This window comes from Carcharodon carcharias, chromosome 12 (genome assembly GCF_017639515.1).
Source record: "Carcharodon carcharias isolate sCarCar2 chromosome 12, sCarCar2.pri, whole genome shotgun sequence".
Lineage (NCBI taxonomy): Eukaryota > Metazoa > Chordata > Chondrichthyes > Lamniformes > Lamnidae > Carcharodon > Carcharodon carcharias.
Window position 1 is genome coordinate 140,863,835 of NC_054478.1, and position 14,695 is coordinate 140,878,529.

The window sequence follows — 14,695 nt, forward strand, 5'->3', positions numbered from 1 at the left end:
TTTCGGTTTGGGACTTTACAGCGTTCCAGAGTGAACGTGGAGTTCAACAATTTCTGAGTGTGATCTCTGCCCCCATTTTGTTCCCCCCTTTTCTTTGCAGGTTTTGTTTTACTCTAATTTTTCTATCATTTTCTCTTTTGAATGGCAGCTGTTTATCATCCTGCCATTCGCACCACCTCTAGACGCATCCTCTGTTTCTTTAATAGTCCCAACCCCATTCCCTTTGGCCCTGTCCCATCAAATCTTTTGTCATTTAATCTCTCCTGTCTTCCACCCTAACACAAACCTTCCTTTTGCTCTTTATTCCACCCTCCCCCATATCATCTGCTTAAGACCTATTATATTTCCGACTTTCCCCAGCTTTGTTGACAGGTCATCGACTGGAAACGTTAGCTCTGTTTCTCCCTCCACAGATTCTCTCCGACCTGCTGAGTATTTCCGGAATGCCCGGCTTCTATTTCATTTAAGAACATTCTATCGGCAAGCTTTATCAGCTGCAGGTCTGTGAGAGGCCATGAGAGGTCCAGTGGTCTGCTCCAGCCAATTCTCTTCTCTTTTTTGAGTTGCTGCAATGTAGCAGAAAACAAAAATACCAAAAGCGAAACAGAGGGTATTGCTGGAAGGCTTCAGTGGGTCAGAAGGATAACTGCTGAGAGCGAAAAGCAGGGTTAACGAGCGGTATTTTATGCTCTCCCCCCTCGCCCACCCGTGGAGAGTTTGGAGGCAGGAAGGGCATTTAATCAGGCAGGAGAGTGACGAGTGAGTACCCCACCGCTTTCTAGCCTTCACCCCGATTAAGACTGTGCCGGGTAGGCCTGTGGACAGCCTTCCCGCCTCGCCCTGCAATTAATGCCCACTTAAGGGCTTCTTTTGCTGTTGCTGATATCAGCCCAATAGTGGATGGGGCGAGGGGTGGGTGGGGGAGCAGGGAGCACAACACACGCGTGTGTTCCTTGTGGTCTCCCTTGTTCAAAGGCACTCAGTGCCTGATCGAGGGACCTGGTATCGGGACGTTTTGAGGCTGGGAGTGGGTGGCACCCAGTGAGAGCCACATCCCTGCTCTTGCTGCTGACTCCCCAACCCCACCCACCCCATCCCCCCTCCCCCATGACCCACAAAACTCCTCCCACCACCACTTACCTCTGGCCTGGGTTGCTCTGCAATCCCTGGGCCTTTGGCGGGTGTCATTCCGGAAACAGCCACCATCTCCTCAGTGGTGCTGCTGAGCAAGAGAGCTGCAGGACTCTGATTGGCCAGCAGCTCTCAATGGGCGGGACATTCCCATTCCCACCCTCCCCACCACCCCCCAGCCCCCAGCCAGTCCACCCCACCCCATCCCATCCTTCAGGGTCCAGATCCTGTGGCAGGCTCGCCAGTGACCTCTCAACTGCCTGACTGGCGCATAAGACTGGCAGGTCTACCCAGAATGAGGCAGCTCGGGTCTCCTGAATCTCTCCAGCCAGCGGTGGAGACCCCGGTCAACCCCACAAAACTCTCCCCCCCAGCGTTTCGGAGGCAGACTATCAGTCCAAACACATTCGTTCTTCTCACAGGTTCTGGCTGACCTGCTGAGAGTTTCCTTTTCATTTAAATTTAATGCCTCTTCACTTGAGCATTTAAATGGGGTGCAAAGCGAGCACTGCTCCCAGGTGGTGACCTCCTCGTGGGTTCTGGCTACAGAGGGTTGTAGAGGCCGAAAAGGACCAGGGCTTCCATTTTCAGCCCAATGGACCCAACTGGTTGATCCTCAGTGAAGGAGGCTCCCAGCACCTTCCAACTGGGTCAGGCTCAACTTTAAGGCCCTGTTTCTCAAGACTGGGGGCGGTGGATCTAGAAAATGGGGGCACGGCCTCGGGGTAAGGGGCCGATCGCTTAGGATCGAGATGAGGAGAAATTTCTTCACTTGCAGGGTTGTGAATCTTTGGAATTCTCTACCCCCAGATGTGGATGCTCCATCACTGAACACATTTAAGGCTGGGATAGACAGATTTTTGGTCTCTCAGGGAACCCAAGGGATTGGCTGGGAAAGCGGATTGGAGGCTGAAGACTTGCCGTGGTCTTACTGAATGGTGGGGCAGGCTCAAGGGGCTGAACGCTCGGCTTCTGCGCTTATTTCTGAGATTATGTACCAGGGTGACCAACGCGTTGGCGATCAGTGCACCTAAAGCAGCCCAATGTGTTCAAATACAGTCCTTATATCCAGGTAAATTTGAATTTAGTACCCAAAGAGGTGAAAGGACAATGTCTCAACGAGGTTATATCAGCCTGGGAGGTGGGGTGCAGTGCAGGTTCACCAGAATGATACCAGGGATAAAGGAGTTAAATTATGATGGCAGGTTGCACAAACTCAGCTTGTATTCGTTCCCTGAAGTACAGAAGATTCAGGGTGATCTGTTTGAGGTGTCTGAGATTAAAGGATTTGATGGGGTAGATAAAGGGGAAAGGGGGTGGGGGTTCCGGGAGGGGAGTCCGCAAAAAGTGGCAGAACCTTATATAATAATGCCAGGCTGTTCAGGGGTGATGCCAGGAAAGCTCTTCCTCGCACAAAAGGGAGTGAAAGTCTGGAACTCGCGCTCTCTAAAAAGCTATGGAGGCTGGGCACGGTCAAGTGAAAATTGCAAAACAGGGTTTGATATGTTTTCATTGGGGAATAAGGGTTATGGGACCAAGGTGGGTAGATGGAGTTAAGGTACAGGTCAGCCATGATCTAATTGAATGGCAGAACAGGTTTGAGGGGCTGAATGGCCTTCTCCTTGTTCCTATGCCAAATACTGGTTCAGTTACGCTGGGCCTAACGCTTAGATGCTGCACTCCTTTCCAAAGCCTGTTCGTTGTCCAAAACCCCTTGATGCTGCTGATTTTATACGCAAAAGAACTTTAAGGAACGAATGCTCTGGAAAGACAATACTCCTCACCGGTCGTCCGGGCAACCCGATTTCACCTTTGCGACCAGGATAGCCTGGCATGCCCTGTGGAAAAAGAAGCAGAGGCACTGAATGGTTAAGTCACAATTCCAGAGCTTGTTACAGCCGCGGACACTGGGTTCAGTTCAGACTCTCGGTTGGAAACAGTGTTTGAGCGTGAGCCTGGTCCTGGTGAGGTGGACTCTGTTCAGTCAGGGAGGACTGTCAACGTTGCAAACGCTCTGACATTAACGCGCCTGCTCTAGTTGTGATTAAGAGCAGCTGATACTAACTGGGGGAAGGTTGGGGCACATATGTAAGGGGCCGCTCCTCAAATACTGGTTGCATTTCAGCCCCACACTCCTGACCGGTCCCCGGGGGAGTGGGGGAGCAGGGTGGAGGACCTCCTCGTGGGTCTGCTCCTAGGCCTGGTCAAGGTGGCCATTAACAGACACAGGCAGTGGGCCGCGGAGGGGCTTGTTAGACCCGACTGTCTGCCCCAATTCTGTTCGTGGTTGGGTGCCCCTGGAGAAGGAGCACGCTGTGTGTGCCAACACACTTGAGACCCTCTGTGACCAGTGGGCGCCGGAGGGGCTGGAGTGCATCGGGAATATGACATTTTAATTTAATGAGATAAGTTTTCCTTTGAGGATCTGTCCTGTGCTCCACTGGCCCTTTAAGATGCTATCACTTTGTTGATTAGTTTATTTAAAAGAGCATATAAGAACCTGTGCTGGGAGAGGGAAACTGTGTGGAAGGAGAAAGTAGTCTGCATTTACCTTATACTGGGTTTTGTGAATAAACCTGTGCTGAAGGCAGACTGGCTCCAGCTTCTTCCTTTGCCAGATGGATGTTTACCGGATTAACACAGGAAGCAGGCCCAGCCCCCGTTCATTTACAACCACATGGAATATACAGCTAACCCAAAGGACTAAGCACAACCATCTTCAGCTGCTTCATCAATGAGCTTCCTGCCATTATAAGGTCAGAAGTGGGGATGTTCGCTGATGATCGCACAATGTTCAGCACCATTCACGACTCCTCAGATACTGACACAGTCCATGTCCGAATGCAACAAAACCTGGACAGTATCCAGGCTCGAGGTGACAAGTGGCAAATTACATTCGTGCCACACAAGTGCCAGGCAATGACCCATCTCCAACAAGAGAGAATCTAACCATTGTCCCCATGACATTCAATGGCATTACCATCACTGAATCTCCCACTATCAACATCCTGGGGGGTTAACTTTGACCAGAAACTGAACTGGACTAGCCATATAAATACTGTGGCTACAAGAACAGGTCAGAGGCTGGGAATCCTGCAGCAAGTAGCTCACCTCCTGACTCCCCAAAGCCTGTCCACCATCTACAAGGCACAAGTCAGGAGTGTGATGGAATACTCCCCACTTGCCTGGATGAGTGCAGCTCCCACAACATTCAAGAAGCTTGACATCATCCAGGACAAAGCAGCCCGGTTGATTGGCACCACTTCCACAAACATTCACTCCCTCCATTACCGATGCACAGTAGCAGCAGTGTGTACCATCTACAAGATGCACTGCAGGAACTCACCATGGCTCCTTAGACAGCACCTGTCTAAAGGGAAGGGGAGGGTGTCAATTCACTTTTCACGACTGAGCTTGACAGATTTTTGCTGGGAGAGGGTCGGTGGGGTGGGTATGAGGAGATATGGGACAAAGGTTGCCAGTAAATGGAGTTCACGATAGATCAGCCATGATCCATTTGAATAGAGCGACAGGCTCGAGGGGCTGAACGGCCACCTTGTGCGTTTATGTTCCAAACCCATGTTCCCCATGAGTGGAGCCATATTCATGCACACACACACACATGAAGAACTGGGTGGGTTACCTGGTTGCTTCAGAAGAGACAGGAAGGACCCTGCCAGAAAGTGGAGTACAGAACAAACTAAGTAAAACAAATAGGGGGATCTATTCAATTGACAGCACAATTTATTTGATTCAGGTTTTGATAAGGGGCTATCTAAGCATCCAAAGCTAATAGATATTCTATTAATGCTCAGTGGAATTTCACAGTTCAACAAGGAAGTGGAATATATTGAAAAACGATAAAAATGTGAGTGGGCAGCTTCAACTGCAGAGAGAGCACTAGGGTAGCCTAGACGGGCTGAATGGCCTCCTACCGTAATTTCTATGGCATAAGGGGCTGGGTAAATTTGGTCTTTATTTATGGGAGGTGAATCAGTGAAACACACTGGATTCTGAAGGGGTTTGACAGGGTCTACACTGAGAGTTGTTACCACCCAATGGGGAGTCTGAAATACGGGGGCACAGTCTCAGGATAAGGGGCCATTCATTTAGAACTGGGATGAGGAGAAATGACTTCACTCAAAGGGATATGAATCCTTGGAATTCTCTACCCCAGAAGGTTGTGGATGCTCCATCGTTGAATACGTTTAAGGCTGGGATAGACAGGGGAGTTTTGCTCTCTCAGGGAACCAAGGGAGATGGGGAGCAGGCGGGGAAGTGGAGTTGAGGTAGGAGATCAGCCATGATTGCATCAAATGACGGAGTGGGCTCGAGGGATGGAATGGTCTACTCCTGCTCCTTTTTCTTCTGTCCTTATGTGTGATTCGACAAGAGGAGGAGGTCCCTTCATTCAGTTCGAGCTGGGTTTGAACAAGCGTTCCGCTAACGTTTCTGGGAGCACCTTTTAGTATTCGCCGCTGAGCTCAGTCAGATAGAGTAAACATTCACCTACACAGCTGCCAATGCATCAACACCGCACCATGTCTAGGATTATGACCCGGCGTTTACGATTGACTTGCCAAGTGTTTCCTCCCCAGTACAGGGCTCCGGGCCAAGTGCTGGAAAATGGGATTAGAGTAGACAGGTGCTTGATGGCTGGCACGGACACAATGGGCCGAAGGGCCTGTTTCTGTGCTGTATAACTCTACGACTCGATGTACTGCGATGTCGGCTCACTGTGCCTCTGGATTCAACAAGGTTTAACAGTATTTTAACCAAGTCTGGCACAATATATTGTCCTAAAGTCTGTAAACGACAGTTCAGTGATGGGAGGTAAAGCAAAGTCCACCTCAGGCTATTAGAGAGAGATGGACATCTTAATCCATCAAGATGCAGCAGTTTGAAACAAGTGTAGGGTAGATGCAACGTGGTGTCAAACGTTAGTAGGACTCTGCTGATGAGAATCAGGAGATGCCATTATTCCTGACAGCAGTGACCTTACCTGTGGGCCCATGAATCCTGGAATGCCAGGTTCACCCTGCAGCAAAAAAATTCAACAAAGCTTTAGATTCAAGGAAAGGTCAACTGCAAAGGCAATTTTTTAGCGCGACTGCTATTGTTTCACTCCACAGAGCTATGTGAGTCAAAAGCCCCCGGACTAATGATAAATTTTAGATGGGGGAATGGGGCTGTGCGAAGCCACTGGTCTTCCTTCACCCAATCACGGATGGGCAACAAACATTGGGCGAGCCAGCGACGCCCACATCGCATGAAAGGATAAAGGAGGAGGCTGCAACACAACTTGTACACATCGTCCGAAGGACAGGTCAACCGGCAGAGAGTTTAACGAATTCAGCAGCAGATAATCATCGCCTTGGAGACATCATGGTGGCCTATCAGAAAGCATTCCACTGCCTTAAAAGGACGAACCTGATTGGCTAAGGTGGACGCCTGTTTCTCATTGGACAACCGACTTAATAAGTGATCGTCAAGGAACCAAGCGATTGGACTCGCCTGTATTGTTCCCAATTCCTGTCAGGACAAGAGTTTGGAAACTGGATAGCACTTCTAGGAACTCTCCGTTACCCCTCTCATGAAACAGCTAATACCCTTCATATCTTAACTAGGTGAGGAAACAATGTAGACCGTTGACGCACCGCTGCTGTTTAGTGAGCAGATTGGGCTTAGAGGCAGTGGAGAGGTGAATAATCAGGTTCAACATTACACGTTCATATTTAAGATCAGAAATGACATACATGAGACTGGGGTTTCTCAGCTTTTTTGTGTAATGTTATGTGAGTTTTCAACAGGAGGTTAAAAATGCTGAGGATGGCAAATCACTCACTGCAATACAATAAATGGAATTAAATTAATCTAATTACTGACTGTCCTAAACTTAGAGTTAGTCCCCTTTTTGTCCAGAATCTTGGATCCAAGATATTAACCCTTGGGATCTGACTAAGATATTGATCCTTCACCATTGGGATCTGACTAGGATATTGATCCATCACCATTGGCGTGTAGGGAGGCTCTCCTGCTCTGACAGTGGATGCTGTACACCAGACAAAGGAAACCATGCTAGTCTCAAAAGATGCATGTCATCCAACTACAACAGAGACGCTGAACCTCTGCAGCCCCATGTGGCGTATGTTCCCCCACAGTACATTGTTTCTGTTTGGTACAACCGAGTGGCTTGCCACACCATTTCAGAGGGCAGTTAAGAGTCAACCACATTGCTGTGGATTGGGAGTCACATGTAGGCCAGACCAGGTAAAGATGGCAGATTTCCTTCCCCAAAGAACCAGATGGGTTTTTACAATAATCTAGTAGTTTCATGGTTATTACTAACAAGACTAACATTTGAATTAACAGATTTATTGATTAATTGAATTAAATCCCTCAGGTGACATGTTGAGATTTGAAATCTGGAGCATTAGTCCAGGCTTTGGAACTACCAAGCCAGTCACATCAGCCTTTCTGCTGAAGTTCCTCTTGCATGGGGGAAGGTAAGTTTAAAGAAAATTGCCAGCATTAAACCAAACTTGACCATATGAGTTGTGGCCAGCATCACCAACCACTCAAGGGCAATTAGGGATGGGCAACAAATGTTGACCTGACCAGCGACACCCACATCCCATGAAAGAATGAAAAAAAACCCTACCTGACGGATCACCTAATGGAAACATTTTTGTCACACGGAGCTCCTGTACCATTCAGTCACCGCTTGAACCCTCTTCCCCGAGGCTAACCGAGTTGGCCAGCTCCTGCTTTCCAAGGAGTTCGACGACATGGAGTTACCGGCTTTATCTGGACCTCCATTCCATGAACCCATTCCTTGGTCTGGGGAAGGGGATGCCTTCGCTCTTTGCTCGAAGTTTGCGGGCGGTTGTATTGGACCTGGGGACCCACTGAGTGGTCGGCTGCCTTTAACTGGGGGGAGCTTCCGGGGGGTGGTGGGGGGGTTGCCAACCCTCCAGGATTGTCCTGGAGTCTTCAGGAACTGAAGGCCGATCTTCCCAACAAACCCAAAGATCGGAGGGGCATGAAAAATAATTGTGCTTTTTTCATTTTCTCCGAAAGCCCTCAGAAAGTGGCTATAAAAATGGAAAAGGTGGGGGTGGGGGGAAGACTGCTTAACTGGGTGGCGTAATGAAACCTCCAGGAATGGGTCCAGGGTTGGTAACCCACGGACATCCTGAAGCCATAACTCTTTTACATGCACCTCCAGCTAGTGTAAAGCATCTACATACATACTAACACATGAATTAGGAGCAGGAATAGACCACTCGGCCCCTCGAGCCTGCTCCGCCATTCAATAAGATCATGGCTGATCTGAATGTAACCTCAACCCCCACATTCCCGCCTACCCCCCGATAACCTTTCACCCCCTTGTCAATGGCTGTGCTACCTTCAACCCTCAATGCAGTCATCTTCATCTCATGGGTTACTGATCAGCTGCTGCTCTTCAGAACTGCTCAACCCCAGGATAGCTGAGCCATCTTTCAGTGATGTAGGACATAGAGTTAACATCGTTTCCTTTACTTCTCTTCCCTTTGATTTGGCTGTTCATAGCTGTTGAATCTCAGTTCCCTCCATTAGCAGTTAACATGACGATTGCTGAGTTTCTGAATGCCTTTCCTTAGGTACCTATTTTCTTTCAATCGAGCTCTGCCTCAAACATATTTAAAGATTCTGCTTCCACCGTCTTTTCAGGAAGAGAGTTCCAAAGGCTCACTACCCTCTAAGAGAAAAAATTTCTCCTCGTCTCTGTTAGACAGTAACCCCCAGTTCTAGAATCACCCACAAGAGGAAAAACCCTTTCCATATCCAACCTGTCATGAGCCCTCAGGATCTTAAAGGTTTCAGTGAAGTCACCTCTTACTCTTCTAAACTCCAGCGGTTACAAGCCTGGCCTGCCCAACCTTTCCTCATAGGACAACCCGCCCACACCTGGTATTAGTTTAGTAAACCTTCTCTGAACTGCTTCCAACGCATTTACATCCTTCCTTAAACAAGGAGACCAGTACTGTAAACACTACTCCAGATGTGGTCTCACCAGTGCCCTGTGGTCTCATCAGTGTCCCAAAGCATAACTTCCCTACTTTTATATTCAATTCCCCTATTATTTTTTCCTTTTTTGTTTACCTTCGTTCAGTGCTGGTTTACAGACGAAATACTTCCCCCGCCTCCCCCTTTTACCGATGAATCCCAAACTGAGGGATTTTACCTATCGGGAAAGGCTGAACAGGCTCGGGGCTCTCTTGGAAAAGAGAGCACGTACTGATAAAAGAGCTCTTACTTAAGGAAGCATGAAGGGGTTACATGCTACATTGAGGTCCAACAGAGTAGCTGCAGAGAATATGTTTCCACTTGCAGGGGGAGTTCTAAACTAGAGGACGTAAATACGAGACAGTCACTAACAGATCCAATAGGGAATTCAGGAGAAACTCCTTTCCTCGGAGAGTGGGGAGAATGTGGAACTCGTTGGCACAGGGAATGGCTGCGGCGCAGCTACCAGACACTGAATAGTGTAGATGCATTTAAAGGGGAGCTAGAGAAGTACGCAAGAAGGGAAGGGATAGAAAGATATGTTTCTCGGGTAGATGAAGAGAGGTGGGAAGAAGCTCGGGTGGAGCATGAGATGGTGGTGTAATGGTAATGTTACTGGACTCTGGGTCCAGGGCCTGGGGACATGGGTTCAAATCCCACTACCACAACTGGTGGAATTGAAGTTCCATTAATAAATCTGGAATATAAAGCTAGCCTTAGCGATGGCGGCCATGACAACTACCATCATGCCCTTTAGGGAAGGAAATCTGCCTTCCTTACCTGGTCTGGCCTCCATGTGACTCCAGACCCACAGCAATGTGTGGTTGACTCTTAACTGCCCTATGAAAGTGGCCGAGTGAGCCACTCAGTCCAAGGGGCAATTAGGGATGGGCAGCAAATGCTGGCCTTGCCCACGTCCCATGAAAGAATTCTTAAAAAAAAGATCATCAGCATGGACCGGTTCTGGTTCTGGGCCACAAAGCGTATGCATTTCAAGGGCAGGGCCTTGTCTGCTGCTGTCCCTCATGAGGGAAGATATTGAGGTTTGGCATTGTCAGACTAGGCCACAGTTACTGCTCAGGATCTGCAACATCTTACCTTTGATCCAGCGCTATTGGCAAGCAGGGTGTTCAATATGGTTCCATCAGGGCCAATAATATGGCCAGGCTCTCCCCTATCACCCTGAAAAGGAAGGAGAAGACCATTTTTATTACATTAAATAAATAAAATAAAATACATTAAATTACGTTAAAATATCTTGGAAAAATGTTGCAGTGAAGCACTAGGGAAAATAACGATCTTGACTCCTATTCTAACTTCAGGAGACTGAGTAGGGAGGCTGATTCGATTGCTCTGGAGAGAGGCAGCATGAACTCAATGGGCCGAATGCCCCCCCCCCCCTTCTGTGTCGTAATGGCTCTATGACCTGCGGAGGAGCTGTTTCAAATCAGCAGTTTTAGCATAACGTCTGCAAGCCTGAAGGGTTTTAAGTTGAGGATATTCCAGCAATTTGGCCACTCTGCTTTGGGTACCAGCCCCAAAAAGGAAAATAAAAGGAAACTACTGCGGATGCTGGAAATCTGAAATAAAAACCGAAAAAGCTGCAAAAATCAGCAGGGCTGACAGCATCTGTGGAGTGAGAAACAGAGTTAACATTTCAAGTCAGTATGACTCTTTATTCAGAGCTAAAGAGAACTAGAAATGTGATGGATTTTATACTGTGTAAGATCGAGTGGAGCAGGTGGAGCAAGATTGAAGGTCAGGAATAGGTGGGAGCTAAGGAGAGACTGATAAAGATGTCATGGACGCAAGACAAAGGGAGTGTTAATGGTGGGGTTAAAGACTAAAGAAGGTGCCAACAGTGGTATAAAGTAAAATAATGTGGATGCTGGTAATCCAAAATAAAAACAGAAATTGTTGGAAAAGCTCAACAGATCTGGCAGCCGTTGTGGAGAGAGAAACAGAGTTAACGTTTCATGTCGATGACCTTCTATCAGAACAGAAAAGGGCTAAGAGATGTAACAGGTTTTAGTCAAGTAGAGAAGCAGGGAAAGTAAGGGAGGTGGGTAAGGAACAAAAGGGGAGGTCTGTGATAGGGTAGGGAGGAGGAGAGATTAAATGACAAAAGGGATGACAGTGAAAGGCAAAAGGGGGTGTTAATTGGGCAAAATTGGATCTAGAGGAGGTGTAAATGGCAGCAGGGGAATCATCACCAACAGCCGCTGTCCAAAAGTAATAAACAAAAAAAGGACAAGAAAAATAATTGGGAACTGAGGATATGATTTGAAATTGTTGAACTCCATGTTGAGCCCAGAAAGCTGTAAAGTGCCTAACTGAAAGATGAAGTCCTGTTCTAGGAGCTCATGCTGAGGTTCATTGGAACAGTGCAGCAGGCCGAGGACAATGAGGTCAGAGTGAGAGCGGGCCTGAGAATTCAAATGACAGGCGGTCGGAAGCTCCGAGTCACACTTGTGGAGTGGACCGAATGGAGGTGCTCAGCAAAGTGGTCACCCAATCTGTGCTCGGTCTCCCCAGCTCAGGGGAAACTGCATCTTAAAGGAACAAATACAATAGACTAAGAAGTATAAGTAAATCACAGTTTCACCTGGAATGAGTATTTGGGGCCTTGGGTAGTGGGAAGGGAAGAGGCCAAAGGGGAGGTATTGCACCCCCAGCACTTGCATAGGAAGTGGGCAGGCTGTTGGTGGTGATAGAGGGGTGGACCAGGGAGCAGCGGGGGAACTGTTCCCTTCGGAATGCTGACGGGGGAAGGGGTGGGGGGGAAGATGTGTTTGGTCGGTGGTAGCGGAGATGGCAGAGGATGATCCGCTGAATACGGAAGCTGGTGGGGTGGAAGGGTGTGGACAAGGGGAGCCCTACCCATGGTTCCAGGAGGGAGGGAGAGGGGTGAGAGCAGGAGTGCAGGAGATGTGGCAGACATGGTCGAGTGCCCCATCACCCACAGAGGGGTCAAGGGTAAAAAGGGCAGACCTGTCAGAAGCCCTGGCGTAGGCTATTTCCTTTCATCTCTCCTGCCCTTCACTCTATCACGGACCTCTCCTGTCGTTCTTTCCTTTCTTTTGCCCCTTTCACTGCCCCTGTTCTTGTTTCAATCTTGTTGCAATCTTCCCTGTGCATCTGCGGCATCTCCCGGCTCCTAAAAAGGTCATCGACCTGAAAAGCTAACCCTGTTTCTCTCCCCACAGATGCTGCCTGGCCGACCTGTTCAGCGTTTCCAGCATTTCCTGGTTTTACCCCGCTTTGGATGCTCTTAGAACCAGGATAGTCCACTCAGCCCATTCAAATGATCTTCAGGTTCCCAATCAGCATCGCAGGAGAACACCTTTAGTTAGCTTTTCCCCCCATCCCCCACCTCGCCTCAATAGATAATGACCCTCATTGGGCAATGGGTTGTTAGTGGTAATTGAGGAGTGAACTAGAGAGTCACGGAGGGGATGTGGAAAGGGGAGGGCTGGGGGAGGTGTGTTACACAGGATTCGATTCTCCAGATCCTCTCTCAAATTTGAGTTGAGAGGCAACCACTCAACCATCAGAGAATAGGAACCAGATTCAAACCTGCCATCGCAGCACCTCCCAAACCTACAACATCCACCACTCTGAAGGGCAAAAGCAACAGGGGCATGGGAACACCACCAGCTCCAGGTCCCCTCCGAGCCACAGTTGGAAATCCTGACTTGGAAATGTGTTGCTGTTCCTTCACCGCCGCTGGATCCCAACCCTGGGACTCCCACTCAACGGGAGCTTGGGACCACCTCCACCATGCAGGCTGCAGGGGGTCAAGGAGGCAGCTCATCACCACCTTCCCAAAGGCGATTGGGGAAGGGGCAATAAACGCTGGCCCGGCCAGAGGCCGAGAAAGAACGAGAAATGAAACTCTCCCAACTGGGCTCAGGAACGAGACACAGCAAATGTTGGTGCTGGGTTGGGCACGCAGCCAAGAAGGCAGAGATCGGCAAACTCGACACAGAGCAGGGATCTGCACAGCTCAGTCCCGCACAAAACATTTGATGGAGCGAACGGCGGTGGGGCGGGGCGGGGGGGGCGGGGGGGAGGTGGCGGTTGGGAACTGTTGCTGCAAGGCAGGAGGGTCAGTAAACGTTCGACGCAGATTTAAGAACCAAGAGGGGAGAAGAGGAGAATTATTTTTACGCAGCGAGTTGCTCTGATTGGGAATGCACTGGCTGAGGCAACGGTGGAAGCAGATTGAAAAATAACATCCCAAAGGGAATTGGATAATACCTGGAATACGTGGCATTTGAATACCGGTTCATTGAAAGCTTTGGGGTTTCCACCCTGAGCCTTTCCACCTCTCTTTCCTGCTTCAAAACTCTCCTTAAAACCTACCTCTCTGACTGAGCTTTGGGACATCTCTCCTTAGGGGCCAAATCTTGTTTGATCACACTCCTGTGAAGTACCTTGAGACATTTTACCAAGTTAAGGGCGCTATATAAACACAGGCTTTTTGCCGCTGAAGAGCCTACCTTTGGCCCTGCTGGTCCAGGGACACCCCGGAATCCTTGTTCACCTTTCAGTCCTCTGGGGCCCTGGGGGAGTAGGGAGAATGAAATCAAAATATTAAAACCGAGCGGAACCACAAGGGTGAAGTACTGAACGACAGCGAGTGAGAGTCATTTCCCTGATCACTATTCTCATCTGATTACTCACATCGAGCCTTTGGAAGAGAAGCAGATGATGAAAATAGCGGCACCGCGCCACCCCTGCATTACTCAATTCGATTTTGACAGATAAAATACCCAGGACAACCAGTCGATCGCCGGGCCAGCATGCACCACAGATGAGTAGGACCCCGGTTTCCATCTGCAACAGTCAGCCTTGGCTCACCAGTAACACTTTTGCCTCTGAGCCCAGAAGGTTGCGGGTTCAAATCCCACCCCGCCCCCCTCCCTAGAGACTTAAGCTACAATAATGCAGACCAACACTACACGGCAGCACTGAGGGAGTGCTGCACTGTCAGAGGCACTGATTCTTCAGGTGAGATGTCAAATCCCTAATGGCCACAGGTGGATGTAAAGAGGGCTTGACAGGTTGGATGCTGAGAGGTTGTTTCCCCTTGTGGGAGAGTCTAGGGCCAGAGGGCATAATCTCAGAGTTAGGGGGCACCCACTTAAGACAAAGATGAGGAGGAATTTCTTTCCTCAGAGGGTAATTAATCTGTGGAATTCTTTACAGTAGAGGCTGGGTCATGAAATAATATTCAAGGCTGAGATAGACAGATTTTTAATCAGTAAGGGAATCAAGGGTTATGGGGAAAAGGCAGTAAAGTGGAGTTGAGGATTATCAGATCAGCCATGGTCTCATTGAATGGAGGAGCAGATTCAATGGGCCGAATGGCCTACTTCTATTCCTATGTCTTATGGGAGTTCTGCCCATGTCTTGACCCGATCCCTCAACCAGCATCGCGAAAAACAGATTCACTGGCCGGGATCACATTTCTGCTGGTGGGATCTCACTGTGCATGTATTTGCAGGTTCCC

The 14,695-nt window shown here is 48.9% G+C and overlaps 1 protein-coding gene across 1 annotated transcript in view; it reads right to left on the bottom strand.

Moving 5' to 3' along the window:
* The window catches only part of LOC121284739 (collagen alpha-1(XVIII) chain-like), a 224,916-nt gene that overhangs the window by 20,959 nt on the left and 189,262 nt on the right, over positions 1-14,695 (bottom strand). The window contains exons 14-17 of the mRNA XM_041200291.1: positions 13,683-13,745; positions 10,279-10,362; positions 6,134-6,169; positions 2,916-2,969 (exon numbers count right to left, since the gene is read on the bottom strand). Coding sequence (XP_041056225.1) covers positions 2,916-2,969; positions 6,134-6,169; positions 10,279-10,362; positions 13,683-13,745 — 237 coding nt within the window. The remainder of the gene's footprint in view (positions 1-2,915; positions 2,970-6,133; positions 6,170-10,278; positions 10,363-13,682; positions 13,746-14,695) is intronic.